Raw genomic sequence first — 15,400 nt, forward strand, 5'->3', positions numbered from 1 at the left:
ATTGTGACAAGACTGATCAGTGATGTCACACACACAAGGAGGCATTGTGACAAGACTGAACTGTGATGTCATAGGAGGACACACACACACACACACACACACACACACACAGATGATGTCATCAGTGATATCATAATGAGGCACACACACACACAAACACACACACAGAGGCATTGTGACATCACTGATACAATAACATTTAGTGAGCAACACACACACACACACACACACACACACACAGAGCCAATAGGGCAGGCTACGGGCGATATTAAATTGCATATTTTTCATGTTTCCAGGTACACTTATTAGGCTATTCACAGACTATTACGTGTTGAATTATAGGTATAAAAGTGTATTATGATTATTTCATGCGGTTGCGCTGTGATTCAAATTATGGTTCGCGTTGCCATCATACAGTGTAATTTGATCTGTATATAGCCTACACACAGCTATTTTTCTGTTTTATGAACAGAAGATGGGGGAGACCGGCTACAGTTGCAAAGAAATTGGTTTCAGCACAGCACAGTCGCCAGAATAAAATGTTGGTATTTTACTTTTGTGCAAACCATGGATACGTAGAATGTCAACGTTTGTGAACCAAAACTACGTTGCATATCAACATTTCTATTAGATACATACAGTATATCATTGTTAGAGTCTCCTATTGAAATAGCATTGGTCGGGGGTGGCGCCGTGGCGGAGGGTGTATTACATTTCCTCTGGGACTGGACAAACTAGGACTTTGCATCCCAGCGTGTTAAAAGTCTACATTTCAGGCTATGTATAAAAATACAACCTTTCTGGGACACGATTAATCAAACTGTAAAAGAAGTCTTGGGGTACGAGTTCCCTAGGGAGCCACAGGTTGTGTACCTTGGGTTAATCACAGAAGAGGCCATACATAAGGAGGACATCTATCTTTTTAAGATTCTCACTCTTGCGGGGAAAAAGGCCATAACGAGGAGCTGGCTCAAAGAAGACCCACCGGGAGCGGATCTGTGGATGGCTATAGTGGAGGAGATTCACTCCATGGAAAAAATGACTTTTCGCATCAGAACGAAGGCCAAGATAATGGATCGCAGGTGGGACAAGTGGGTCGCTTTCAGGGCAGGAGGCGAGCAGAATCCAATAACGATCTAAAAAGAAGGATTCAAAGACAGAGAAATGTAATCCCCCCGTGTCAGTTTTATTTTTCGTTAGTTCTTTATGTCCCTGTCTTCTTTTCCTTTCAGTGTCGATGTATGTCTGTGTCTTGTTCAACCTAAAACATGTTTTTTGGTATATAAAAAAAAAAAAAAAAAAAAAAAAGTCTACATTTCATTTCAAATTAACTGACGATTTCAAATTAAGTGAAAAGGACACAGGTATTTTCTGTTCCAAAAACAAAATAGACGTTTCATTCGGATTTGGATCTTCTTCAGGTCATGTGAAATGCATACATCTCAGCAAATGTATATATAGATACATACATGGGTGCACTTAACTCCGCCTAGTGGCTTGGAGGTGGACCCAGGTTCGCTTATAGGTTACCAATGTGAAAAGACAGAATACGTTTATCTTAAGACACAGCATCAAGTACAAATTTCAATAAAGAATGGATTTATATAGAAAATAACCATCAAACTTATCAGAATGTCGTATCATATCCAAGAAGATTAGTAAAGTGAAAAGAGTACACAGAGAGTAGAAAGACATATCACAGGTACTTATTTCCCTCATATCATATACGCAAAAGACACAGGATATAGAGTACAATATAGAAACCAGCTTGTACAGTAGTTCTAGTACACTCAGACTACAGAGAATATATTTAGAAACCATTTCTAGTTCCAGGAAAATCTAAATCAAACTATACCGAAAGTATGCAGTACAGAAGCCACTTGTAGTTCCATCACACTCATAATAGGGTCTGATATCGAACTCTTCATTGAGTCCAGTGGGTGCCATAGTACCCAAGAAATGGATCCACCATAGTTCCCTTTTTAGTAAGAGGTTGTCAATGTTTTCACCACGTCTTGGAATATTGACGTGTTCTATGTCTATGTACAGTATGTACTGTACCTGAGTGAAGAGACACTGTGGTGTGCATCTTTGAAATGTACAGCCACTGGACTTTTTTCATCAGTTTCTTATTGTGCTCCAGTGCTCTTGTTCTGCGTGTTTTTAGTGCCCCTGTTGTTTTTCCTACATATGCTTTTCTGCATGGACCCACTGGACTCAATGAGTTCGATCATAATGGAAATTCCAATTTAAATTGGGAATAAAGAGTTTGTTTTCAAAGGAGCAAAGAGTTAGCAACCCTGTATGAAGTTGCCATTGGAAAGTAGCACAGTCACAGTGGCACAGTCACAGTGTTTGAACTTGGATCGAACAGGATATGATACAATATAAATTGTCCAGATCATCCACTGCAGTCTCTGTGGAAGCTCTCAGCAGTAGTGTAAGCAGCTGGCTTGCGGCATCCTTTAGAATATCAGCAACAAAGTCATAGTGGTAGTTCATAAAATCTGTGTAACCTTTCGTGCAGCCCGGAAAACAACCAATTCTAAAAGGGAACTTCTCTGTTGTACATATGTATAATAAATCACCAGAATTATGGAAAAAGCTAGTTATTATTTATTAAGATTAGTATTTGAGTCATTACCGTACTCAAAAAAGTAATATATTACACATTACAGATTACTTTAAAGAAAAGTAATGCCTTACTTTACTTGATCTAGTAATTTGTTACGCTACTCGTTACATTAATTCTGCGTTACTAAACATCACTTGAGATGCATTGTCAGTTACCATTACCTTACGCTACATATGTATGCCCACATATCAGCACACATCCATATCATAATGAGGAGGACATACACAATACCTTTGTTTCTGACAGAGACAACTCCAACTCTGGACGACTCCACGCGAGACGCCAGGATTTATTATTCATGCCGGGTGCGCGTCAGGCTCTCCACCATCAACACAACACAACCGTTCCATAGCCAGCCTTCAAAATAAAAGCTATCTGTATCTAGAAAATAACGTGAATCACAGCCTTCACCATAGAAATAATGTAGCTTACACTGGCAAAATGTCCTCTGACAATGCAACAAGCCTGTTTATATCTCTCTTTGCACCTTACCTGCTGCTACACAGGTCGACTCAGCGTGGGTCCCTTTAGCTGCTAGCTTTGTGTCGTTAGCATAACATGTTGCCTTCCGGTGCTTGGAAAGATTTCATGTCCAGCGGTGGATAAATTGCTTCTGGCCTGGGCAAAGTTTCCACTTTACCATCACATTCCTGTCCTTTCGTGTAACAAATTCGAAGTATGTGCCTAATCCACCCGTCAAAAGTTGTAGACTGCGCGTTGCCATTTTCCCCAGCCATTACGGACACCATAGTTTCAGGAAGTTATCTTAAAATTGATCGGCTGGAGGGATGAACCAATTGTCACTCCTCATGCCTAAAACCTAACCAATCGTGACTCCTCCCCTCCGCCCAGCCCATCCATTCTAGCCACACAAAGACGTCAGGTCGCTTTCACATATAAGCTGTTGGACTCGGTGCGATTCGGGGGGGTGAGTTTGCAACATTGTTGCAATTTTCATTTGGTCCGGTTCGCTTTCACACAGCAATTTGTCAAGCGCAGCAAACTTTCTGAACAATGTCACGTGGTCGAAATAGTCACTCGCCTATAGACCAAATCACCGTGACGTCATCATGTAAACAACATTTACTTCCGGGTACCACTTCGGGAAGGCGGCAGGTTTAAATTTGCGTGTTTGCAAATAAATGCTGTCAAACTCTCGTTGTTTTCGGCAGACTACTTTCAATTTAAATGTTCAAACGGTTGGTAAACATGCTTGTCCGACGTATCTAGCCTTTCTTCTGTGTTTGTTTTATGTAGTGTTAGCTAGCTAATAACGTTTGTTTACAACTGTCAAACTCGCTGTTTTTTTGCAGACTCGTTAACGTTACGTTACAGACAGAGGCTACTGACGCCGCTCGGATACAGCTCGGAACCCGGATGTTGTAGCTGTAGTAAGCCTGTGCTGCCGAATCCAGAGTTCTCTTTGCTCATGTTTGCCCTTTGCAGAGGGAATTTAGAATAATCCAAATCTTGACCCACTCTTTATGGTCACTGGACACCCAACAACACAACAGAAACGAACCTTTTTTTGTCTTCTTTGTCTGTTTTTGTCTTCAACACGTCAGTTTGTGCGGAGGTAACCGGAACCAGGGGTAACCCGAAGTAAATGTAAACATCCCCGGTGATTTGGTCTATTGGACAGAATAGAGAAAATCTCTCCTGTTCAGCAGGCTTCTTGCCTGGCTGAGGGCTGACTGAACAACACAACGTTAGACAGGATGAAAACGCAATGTCATGATGTTTGTCCACTACGAGCCACCGTAGTTGTTTACAAACTAAGCGTGCTCCTAACGCGAGCTTGTGTATCTATAGCGGTAGTACAGACTTCACTTCATGTCAGCTGTCAGCCTGTCAATGCGATTTGTTGCCACACTAATAAACCAGCGGTTGGTTTGTTCCAAGCCAGTGTGATCCTTGACTCACACGGCAGCCAATCAGCATTGAGCAGCCAGCGATTTTTGCCAGCGTCATTTTCGTTCGAGTTGGGATAATTCATCTCGGGCGACAAGCAAAAGTCTCTGACGCTCGGACGCCTAGCGATTTTTCTCCCAGGCGAATATACGCTCAATCGCTTGTTTGCATTGACTTTGTATGTAAACTCGATGCCAGCGAAAAACTTTAATATGTCGGTGTGAACGCTCCTTTACTATAAAATAAATATTTTACAAGAATGTGCCCAATATGAGCAGCAGATGAGGCAGCAAGCTGTTGAACATTTCATTCTGCAGATGAGACGAGCGAGGCAGTACGTACCGAAGGGGAAGGCAAGCCCTGTTGATGTGTTGATATGACGACCTACGTCACGCGGCGCGCAGGTACTGTACACGTGTGTGCACCGCAGTGTTTGTTTTGCTCCCTTCTACCGTCTTCCACTCATGAGTGCATCAGATGCACTGGCGCTTCCTATTTGCTCGTGTTTAGTCCGGTTTGTTTTCACACAACAAACGAACCGCGCCAGGGTTCACTTGGAAGCGAACAGAGACCTACGTTTTCAAGCGGGCCAGAGTTCGCTTGTTTGTTTCCCGCCAAGAGTTCGTTTGCGCTTTCACACCACCCCAAACGAAGCGGACTATCCGAGGAAACAAACTCTGGCGCGTTTAAAGCGGACCAAACAGCTTATTTGTGAAAGCGACCTCACTCTGTTTACAGTCAACTGTTGTGTTGCGCAATCGAGTGAGTGAAAGCATGTGATGTTTTCGCCATAATTCTGCAGATTCAAACCCGATCCTGCTGAAAATTGAAGAACTTATGTAACGCAAGTAACGACTTAAGTGTTTGATTAGTAACTGTAATGTGATTAGTGGATTTAGCAACCGTAATGCCCTACACTACTCGTTACCGACAAATGTGATTACTGTAATCACATTACGCGTTACCCCCAACACTGCTGCGAGTGAGTGCCAGTAAAACTCCGATCTACTTGCCAAGTGAGCCAGTGAGGGAAAAATGTTACGTTGAACACTGTGATGTCATTCTTTTTTTCATTCACTATGCACACACTTAATTCAGGGTGAACATAGTCAGCGTTGATTGAACTAACTCAGATAAGCTGTTCTGGAACAGAAAACTGCATTTCCTATCACAGACTCAACCTGCTTTATGGAATGGACCACATTCCAAACACATGTTTTGAAAGGGCACTGCAATAGATGGATCTAAAAAGTGGCTTCAGAAAAGCAGAGCAGGTGAAGGTCACCCTGCACAGTTACCCATGCAGCATGCTGAGGCCTTGCACAGTGATGCACAGAGCCAGCAGGAACACTCCTGGTTGGACTCGTGTTTCCTCACACAGCTCAGTCAGCTCTTCCAGCGTGTCACTGGCTGAGCAGAGGATCTTCACCACCCAGCTAAACTCTCCAGCATCTGGAATGGAGCCAGGAGAACACTGACCCTGCTCCTTCAGGTTGCTCACCTGGCAGACAAGAGAGAAAATAATGCCGTTATTAATGTCCAGTGCGATACAGAGTAAGAAGGAAATATTTACTTACTCATAAAGTCATGAATACCATATTAATATAACAATATTTGTGCAAACTTTAAACTAAAGGGACAAATCCACCCTTTGGATGCATTCCACAGGTTATTTTGTGAGCAAGTGTAATTTACTTGTTTGTTGTACCCACTTTTCCTAAACATGCATTCCTAAATATTGTTCTGCTTCAGTTCCTAAGTTTCCCAGAATGTTGCCACACCTCTTATTCCAACATATTTTGTGGCTGCATTGCATTATGGTCTATTGATCCTACTGTCAGTGGGGAAATTGCTATCTTTGCCTCTTCTACCACGGATTTAATTTCAGTCATTTAGTTTGACAGTTATCGAGAGTTGATTTGAGGTTGAGACATTTTTGCATGTCATTTGTTTTCAGATATGTGTGGGATCATGTGCAAAATAACAAAGTTAATGTACGTATTTTTCTATATTGCAAATCAACAGAGAATACTGATGTTGGTAAGAGAATAGACAAACCAGTGTGTTGAGGCTTCTCAGGATGTCAGGACTGCACTTGGCCAGCTCTGATGGGATTGGGTCCGGCAGTGCTGCACACAAAAAACAATTGATTTAAAAGGATATTGTACATTAGCAATTGATTTGCTCAAAAAGACACACACACATTTAGAGTTGACTCACTCTCCATTGCGCTGACCAGTAGGTGAGCAGCTTTCAGGAGAGAGGGCGGGTTGCTCGTCCCAATGAGCAGTTGCACTATATCACGGGCCACCTGTTTCTCTGGTTCAGAAGTGTCACCATCACACAAGTTCTCCAGCTGAGACACAGTGGGGGGGGTTGCAGGGAGGAGGGAGTGGGGTTTGGAGAGCAGAGAGAGAAAACACAAAGAGCATTAGCTCAAGGTTGATATCCTTCAGCACAGTCGTATCATCATGATAGGGAGGTATAGCATCTTACTGTGTCCTCTAGCTCTGTTAGATCATCTCCATCATCCAGAAGCTCACAGAGTTTCTGAAGCAAAGCAGAGCGGCTTGACTGTCGCAGCTCAGCCAGAGGTTGGAGCATTTCCTCTTTCTTCTGTAACTCTAAAGGTGGCAGAGAGACAAGTGTAACTCTAAAGGTGGCATAGAGACAGGTGTAACTCTAAAGGTGACAGAGAGACAGGTGTAACTCTAAAGATGGCAGAGAGACAGGTGTAACTCTAAAGGTGGCAGAGAGACAGGTGTAACTCTAAAGGTGACAGAGAGACAGGTGTAATTCTAAAGGTGGCAGAGAGACAGGTGTAACTCTAAAGGTGGCAGAGAGACAGGTGTAACTCTAAATGTGGCAGGGAGACAGGTGTAACTCTAAATGTGGCAGAGAGACAGGTGTAACTCTAAAGGTGACAGAGAGACAGGTGTAACTCTAAAGGTGGCAGAGAGACAGGTGTAACTCTAAAGGTGGCAGAGAGACAAATGTAACTCTAAAGGTGGCAGAGAGACAGGTGTAACTGCAAGAGTACTTGGAAATCAATGGCTCCAGCAGCTTGCTGGGCCTAAAGAGAAGTGACTTGTCACACACACGCACGCACGCACACACACGTACGTACGCACGCACACACACACACGCATGCACGCACGCACGCACACACACACACGTACGCACGCACACACACGCACGCATGCACGCACACACACACACGTACGTACGCACGCACGCACTCACACACTCACCATATTGCACTTGATGGAGAGAGACAACACCTGTAAGAGGAGGCGAAATTGAGTAAACTAGAGCCTCTTTTAGGGAAGTCAACATGTACTGGTCAAAGTCTAGCTTTAAAATAAATGTTTACTGCATGCATTTAATAAATAAATGAGTGAATACATACTTGTCTCAGTGTGAATGGAGTCTGACTCTAAGTCCGAGAACGCTACAATGATATATACGACAGACACAAAGACACACACACACACACACACACACACACACACACACACACATGCACGCACATAAACCCACACACAAAATTGCACAGCATTTCTCAATTATTATTATTATTTTAGATATTCATAACTTACTTGAATAATATGTGTGTGTTGTGTGTTCTGGTCTGTGTTTCTCTGCACTTACGTTCCAAAAACATATAGTCATCATATACTGTCTCACACACACACACACACACACACACACACACACACAACAAATGAGAAGATAAACAGGATTTGTTGATGAGTCTCTTTTAGTGAAGTCAACAACTTGTGAAGATCTAGTTTCAGATTATTAATCTGATGACAATAAAGATACTCCATGCCTCAGTCAGTAATCAAGTATCAGTAATTAAGGCTGACCATTGCATTTGCTCACCTAGAGTACAATGACACATACAAAACTGCAGAATTTCCTTGCTACCATTACAGAAAAGTTATATACAGTACATACACATGTGCGCGTGGGCACACACACACACACACACTTCTCCACTTTTACCTCCTATATCCGTGAGGCCGTAAGCCATAACAGCATCTTTTTTGATTGTAATGGATATCTCCACCAATTTGTTCTTTTTCTGAAACAAATATAATGGAACAGCATTATAACCAAATACACAGAGCACCAAACTATCAACCTGTCATATTTAACCCGTGTCTCTCTTTCACTATATCCCTGTTAATCAAATGGCGACATTTATGTTTGAACCGTACACTGTCCCTTTCAAATAAATACATTAAATTAATTAAATAAATAAATAAATAAATAAATTTAGGATAGTTGTTGGATACATCATACAGTGAAAGCATTCAGAAGTTTTTGGATTTAGATAAAATGGCACACTGTTCATAATTACTTCATATGCACCCACAGCAGATGTGAAATCTCCTTACTGCCGATGCCAGTGCAGATACTGGCAGTTAAATAATTTTCTTTACCCATTTTTGTTGGGACATTGTTCTTTCTCTAAGTGCAGTTATGGTGTGGATGGAAACTATGAAACCCGAGGTTTGACCTCAGATCTCTGGCATGGTAAACTTGCGTATGCTTTATTATCTGAGCTCAACTGAAAAGTGTCAGTCCCAGTGGATCGTATTCCCTGTGACAAATAATGAATGACTCTCTCTCGCTCCATTGAATGCAAGTGGAACACAATGAAACTGGAGTGCATGACCCAGTCCAACATCAGGCCATATCTTACGCCCAGTGCAAGGGCGTTGCCACTGGGTCACTGAAACATATCCTTTGATGTACTGACCCCACTGGGTCACTGAAACATATCCTTTGATGTACTGACCCCAGTGGTAATTAAAAGAGAAAAAAGATGTTGAGGGCTAGAAACTAACAAAAGATAATGCTTGTCCTTGCACTTGCACTGGGCGTAAAATATGGCCCATCTGCTCCTGATCAGAGGTTGAGTGCTGAACTATGGAGCGGACACTAGAAACCGTTTGTGCATGACTTCTGCCAACTTTTCCACAGGCTGATGTGGATGGCGGTGCTCTATGGAGATAACTGGTATAGACCCTTTTCACGGGGGCAGATTTTGTGTCAAAAAGGCAGGGTAAACACGGGTGCAAGCAAAACACTAATGAGGGTTTCCAACTTCCATGAGTGTAAGTTGGAAACCCTCATTACTGTTTTGCTTGCACATGTGTTTATCCTGCCTTTTCGGCACAAAATGGCCCCCATGAAAATGGTCTATTGTCATGACACCCATGTTGCACAGAAATGGTAAATACAGTTTCAGATATGTTTGCAGTAGTTTCAACATCAACGTCGATGTCATTGACGGTGATTATAATGTCTCCAAATTAATGTGGTAATGAATTATTGATGTTAAAATATGACAGCTCCTGTTAGATGTGTCATGGCGGTGTCGTAGTTGCAGTTTATTTAGGCTGCTGTAAGTGAGAATCAGGAGGGGAACAGTTTTGTGACGCCACATCTTAAAGTTGAGCCTGCTGCAGGTGTTGATCACCTAATTCAATGAAATATCTGTGAAGGCATTATCCCAATAACATGCCAGCACTCGCTCAAACCACCAGTGTTCTCTATATTTCATGTAGTGCTCCCTTTTCTCAAACAAACACTCACCAGTGTTCTCTATATTTCATGTAGTGCTCCCTTTTCTCAAACAAACACTCACCAGTGTTCTCTATATTTCATGTAGTGCTCCCTTTTCTCAAACAAACACTCACCAGTGTTCTCTATATTTCATGTAGTGCTCCCTTTTCTCAAACAAACACTCACCAGCGACAATCCGAGTAACTTCTGCACTTTTCCCCCCAAAGAGCCTTCCATCTCTTTGGATTTTGAAAGCTCGACAGGGGTGGTCGTGCGGATGATTTCAGTGACAGCCGCCAGCGACTGCCCCTTCTTCAATTTGGGCAGTAACTTCTTGTTTCTTTCGTTGATCGTCCTGGGAACAGAAGCAGACATGCGAGAGGTCAAGGAATGAGGTAATGAAATCTGCGATCATTTTGTAAGCACAATTATGCGTTTTGGCTTGTTTGCTATTTAGTGTAACTAGTGCAGTGCCCAAAGTTTATTCAAAGTGTGAAGTAGATCGGAAAACGGTTCTCGAGATTATGAGAGATTCCTTGGCAGGCGAGGCCACGCAGCAGCTGAGCTGCCTAGGAATCGAGCGTGCGTAGATAGATAGATAGATAGATAGATAGATAGATAGATAGATAAATAGATAGATAGATAGATAGATAGATACAGATAGATAGATAGATAGATAGATAGATAGATAGATAGATAGATAGATAGATAGATAGATAGATAGATAGATAGATAGATAGATAGATAGATAGATAGATACAGATAGATAGATAGATAGATAGATAGATAGATAGATAGATAGATAGATAGATAGATAGATAGATAGATAGATAGATAGAAGCATACCTGTCACTGCACCAGTTGTTCATGGTTGAGATGTTTACACTGTCTTTCATCAGTGTGTATAATGATACATTCTTTTTGCGTACGCTTCTTGCTGCCGCCTTGGTGGAAGCAAGGCTGTCCAAGGCTGTCCCATCAGGAATGTCTAGAGTCATATTGCCATCCACTTCTGAATCCATACGGTGATGATGGTCAACCAGGAAATCATCGGATGTTATCAAACTACGTTTGACATCTGGGCAGAGGAGATGGGGAGAGAAAGATTGTATTCCTGTACACAGTTTGCGTTTGTGTGTGTGTGTGTGTGTGTGTGTGTGTGTGTGTGTGTGTGTGTGTGTGTGTGTGTGTGTGTGTGTGTGTGTCTGAGTACCTTCAGAGAGGGTTGGTGCACCTAGGAGGTCAGGAATGGTGTAGTCGACGATCTTGTATTTAGTGGAGAAAAAGGTTTTCTGTTTTCTGACCAGTGTCAGGGGCTTGAGTTTTTGGCTGTTGTTTACACTCTGAACACTGATGAGAGTTCCTGACCCGGGACGGAACAGGCCTGTTGGGTGGTCCACTTGGTTCACCAGCTCCCTCGTTGCTGTAGCAAACATCGACATCTCCAGGTGACAAAACACAATTCAAAGAGAGTCAAACGCACCAATATGTGTTTAGTGTGTAGTGTACAGCTGTTACTCATCTAATTTGGCTAATTCCAAGGCGCTGCTGTGCTGCCGTGGCAGCAGTGGGGGGGGGGGGGGGGGGTGAACAAAGGAACATTAAAAAAGCCCCCACTTTTACCGCATAGCAGTACCACGACAGGAGTACCGCAGCAAAGTACAATCCAATCCACTTTATTTATAAAGCACATTATTTAACACTTTCACTGCCATTGACGAGATATCTCGGCTTACAGAATCCAACGGTTGACTGCCAAAGACGAGATATCTCGGCTTAAATTTTTTTTTTTTTTTTTTGACGGTGGGACGTGGATCCAACCCTTTTACGTCTTTTATACAAATATTGGAGGTATTGAATGTGTATAATCTATTTTACCGACCCACTGAGTGGCGACATGTCTCTCCACAGTAGAAAGAGGCGAGCCAAAACTGGAGGGAAAAGCGCGAGGAAGCCGTTCTCATACAGTAAAATGGATGGCGAAAACGCTTTCACTGCACGGTCTCCCCATGCAAGATACCCACTGAATAATTGTCCAAATGTTCATGTCATTCTGGCCAATACTCCACTTCTGTTATAACATTTCAGTCTGGAATATGGAATAGGCTATCTTTCAATAATCTAAAAGTAATCTCATGTGTATAAGAAATTACTGTTTTTTACCCATGCCCAAAACAAAACGACCCCCAAAAACTCAATAAAAGGCAGAATTATGTTAATAAATCTCATCTGCTACAGCCATTGGATTTGTATCACTATTATATCAGGAGATTAACAAGAAATTACCAATCTCAACGGGAGAGAGGGTTAAAAATAGGGAGACTCCCGCGAAAATCAGGAGTGTTGGCAGGTATAATCTCCAATGTGTGGCCCTTCACTTACTTGATGTAATTATGTCAGTATGGCCCTCAGGGGGGGAAAAAATGCCCACCCCTGCTCTATTCTAATCTGCCCTTGATCACATTAAATTACTCTAATTCATCAACTTTTCATATCATGATCATCATTCATCATATCATAATTTCTCTATAAACTCTTTCTCTTTAAACTAAACTAAACTAAACTAGCTAAACTCTACTGATACTGAAACTCTTATCTGGAGATGAGGCACATAACAGGTTATGCCAACATGAAAGGTTTCTAGGCAAAGTTGTCTTTAATTTAAGTCAGTGTCCTCAACCTGTAGGCTACAGACACTGTTATTACAAACATGCAGCTATTTTAGCTGTAGATAGCTTCCCATAGTCATTTTATAATATGTCTGAGGAACATGTTGATATTCTCAACAGTCTCATCTTGTTTTCCTCTGTCATTATGCATTTCCTGTATTAACCTCACTAGCTAGTGGTAGCTACATTGTTCGCCTTGGTGGCTTGTAGTCAATTGCGCAAGTTCACGACGTGACCACTTGAATGCCAAGCATAATTGTTTTACACAACTTCCGGTCTCGTATTCACGGTAAAAACGAGCCCATTTGAACGAAACATTGTAGTATGCCAGCACTCCTTCCACATCTAGTGATACATAATCTAACACAGAGTTTTAATGGATATCGTGCCTCACCTTGTTGAATGTTGAAGTCAAACCAAAGTTGAGTTTTAAAGTGAAGAGCCAGCTGCTAGCAGTCGAAGATGTGTTGATTCCGACTCCCAGTAATCTGTGCGTTCTGGTAGGCACCACTTTTTTGTCTCCGCATGAACTGAGCCCCTCCTTAAAACCCCTCCTTAAAACAGAAAGCTGCCCTCCCCCTTTAAACTGTTTCCCCTGTGTGTGTGTGTGTGTGTGTGTGTGTGTGTGTGTGTGTGTGTGTGTGTGTGTGTGTGTGTGTGTGTGTGTGTGTGTGTGTGTGTGTGTGTGTGTGTGTGTGTGTGTGTGTGTGTGTGTGTGTGCGTGTGCGTGCGCGTGCGCGTGCGTGTGCGTGTGCGTGTGTGGGCAGGCACTGGTTATATTTAGGTCAGTGGGGATCCCGCCCCCCCTTCGCCTCCCCACGAGTTTACAAGTCACAGCCTGTTGTTGCACCAGTAAGTTCTCTTTTCAGGGTGTAAAGTACACTTGAAATGGAAATAAGGAAACGGGGCCGTCCGGAAAGGGGGGGGGGGGGGGGGGGGGGGGTTTGCTAATAGAAGAGTAGATAGTAGTAGTAGATAGAAGAGTCCCGACATCTCCATTCACTCCAATGGACCAGTTTTTTACTCTCAAGAGTTCCAGGAAATAAGGTCCTGGATTAAGCAGCACTGTCGAGTTGCAGCAAAATAGACAGTTTGTGTTGTACTCTGAAAGGGTTTTCCCCCCCTTGAATCAAATTGTACATTATCAGCTTTATTTTAGCATGCAAAAGTATTGTAACGTAAGCTGATGAGGTTGTTGATGATGACTGATTAAGCCAAACCAAAAATAACTACTATGGAAGTGAGAGTTTAGCAATCTGGTTTGTTTGTTCGAGTGTGTGTGTGTGTGTGTGTGTGTATGTGTGTGTGTGTGTGTGTGTGTGTGTGTGTGTGTGTGCGTGTGTGTGCGCGCGCGCGTGTGTGTAAGACAAGTCTAGTCAAAGCTCAGTGAGCAAAGCTGCCCTGTAGGCAATTCTTTTCTCTTTTTTTTTTTCTTTTTTTTTTACAATACACAAACAAATATAGGCTCAGACACATGGGCCATGAAAAGAAAAGAAGAAAAACATACACACATTATCGACATTCAATATTACAATGTCGGTACTACCAGCCGCCTAATAAGGTGCTTATGTGCTTGTAAGATATATTGTGCTTGGGATCCCTCATCCCATGCAAGGGGTGTTAGCGGTCCATATGAAACCAGCCGGGCAGGTCTGTCGCCCCTAGGCCTAGCATCTGTCACTTGTCATTCTTAACCTCATCAAATTAAGCCAAAAATGGGTCCCAGATAAGAATGTTTTAAGCGAGTTGGCTCTCAGGAATCTGAGTCTCTCCATCTGTATAACAGAGATCATGTCCATCAGCCACACCTGAAAAGAAGGTGAAGAGGAGGACTTCCATTTCTTCAGAATGAGTCTTTTGGCGACAGTTGTCCCCTGTGTCGGAGATTGTTGCACAGCTGTAGGGAAGTTCGGAGAGGACTCCGAGCCATGGCCGTATCTAGCTATGAGGACGGGGAGGTCCGGACCTCCCCTAATATTTCAGAGAATTAAAAAAAAAAAAGCTGCATGGAAAAGCATGAAAAACACGGGATCGCTTTTATTTTGAAACGAAAGGCAGGTCAGGCAGGAAGTCATCTGACGCCGCGTCCGCGGTAACTTGATTCCGAGAGAGCAGCAGCATGGTGGTGATGACCGTCTGTCTGCCTGGCGAGATAATTGAAGGTGAGCGAATTGCGAGACAGTGAGCGAGTGAACGACAGACGAGGTGAGTGAGTGACACTGACAGATTTTTTAGCAACAACCAAGAAAGTAAGTGTCTAGTCTGTCTCTTAAGTAACGTTACCTGTGTGACACATTGGGAAGCTACTGGCTAATCATGCATGATGCCAATTGCCAAGCTCCCGAAGTCAGGTATGCAGGTGGCTGTTTCATGCATGGTTTCAGTTTCATGACCCAATAAGTAACAAAAAGAGGTGGTGTAAAGTTAAAAACAACATAATATATTTTATTTTATTTTTCAATCGTTCCTATCAGGAATAAATAAATGTTATTTTTCATTTGGAATATACTAAACTGTATATATACACTGTATATATAGTATAATTATAGTAATATATATTTGATAACTGATAAAAAATTATAGAACATTGTCATGATATTCTAATTTA

General features: G+C 42.4%; 1 protein-coding gene across 1 annotated transcript; it reads right to left on the reverse strand.

Annotated features, from left to right (window-relative positions):
• Positions 1 to 1,162: 1,162 nt before the first annotated feature.
• On the reverse strand, positions 1,163 to 13,348 carry LOC310785546 (gasdermin-E-like). Its single transcript, XM_083646665.1, has 12 exons — positions 13,187 to 13,348; positions 11,337 to 11,565; positions 10,970 to 11,201; positions 10,310 to 10,478; positions 8,555 to 8,633; positions 8,198 to 8,224; positions 7,956 to 7,997; positions 7,798 to 7,827; positions 7,043 to 7,170; positions 6,767 to 6,902; positions 6,605 to 6,675; positions 1,163 to 6,047 (listed from the first exon to the last, which is right to left on the reverse strand). Exons 2-12 carry the CDS (start codon positions 11,563 to 11,565, stop codon positions 5,841 to 5,843), a joined length of 1,350 nt encoding a protein of 449 aa, XP_083502791.1. The 5' UTR covers positions 13,187 to 13,348; the 3' UTR covers positions 1,163 to 5,840.
• Positions 13,349 to 15,400: the final 2,052 nt, after the last annotated feature.

Source organism: Poromitra crassiceps (genome assembly GCF_964638095.1).
Source record: "Poromitra crassiceps genome assembly, chromosome: 11".
NCBI classification, from domain to species: domain Eukaryota; kingdom Metazoa; phylum Chordata; class Actinopteri; order Beryciformes; family Melamphaidae; genus Poromitra; species Poromitra crassiceps.

Coding starts and splice junctions, on each gene's coding strand:
- LOC310785546 (XM_083646665.1), bottom strand. CDS start 11,565: ATGTCGATGTTTGCTACAGCAACGAGGGAGCTGGTGAACCAAGTGGAC. Junction 8,225..8,554: donor CGGCCTCACGGATATAGGAG/GTAAAAGTGGAG, acceptor TGTGTGAGACAG/TATATGATGACTATATGTTT. Junction 7,998..8,197: donor TGACTATATGTTTTTGGAAC/GTAAGTGCAGAG, acceptor ATATCATTGTAG/CGTTCTCGGACTTAGAGTCA.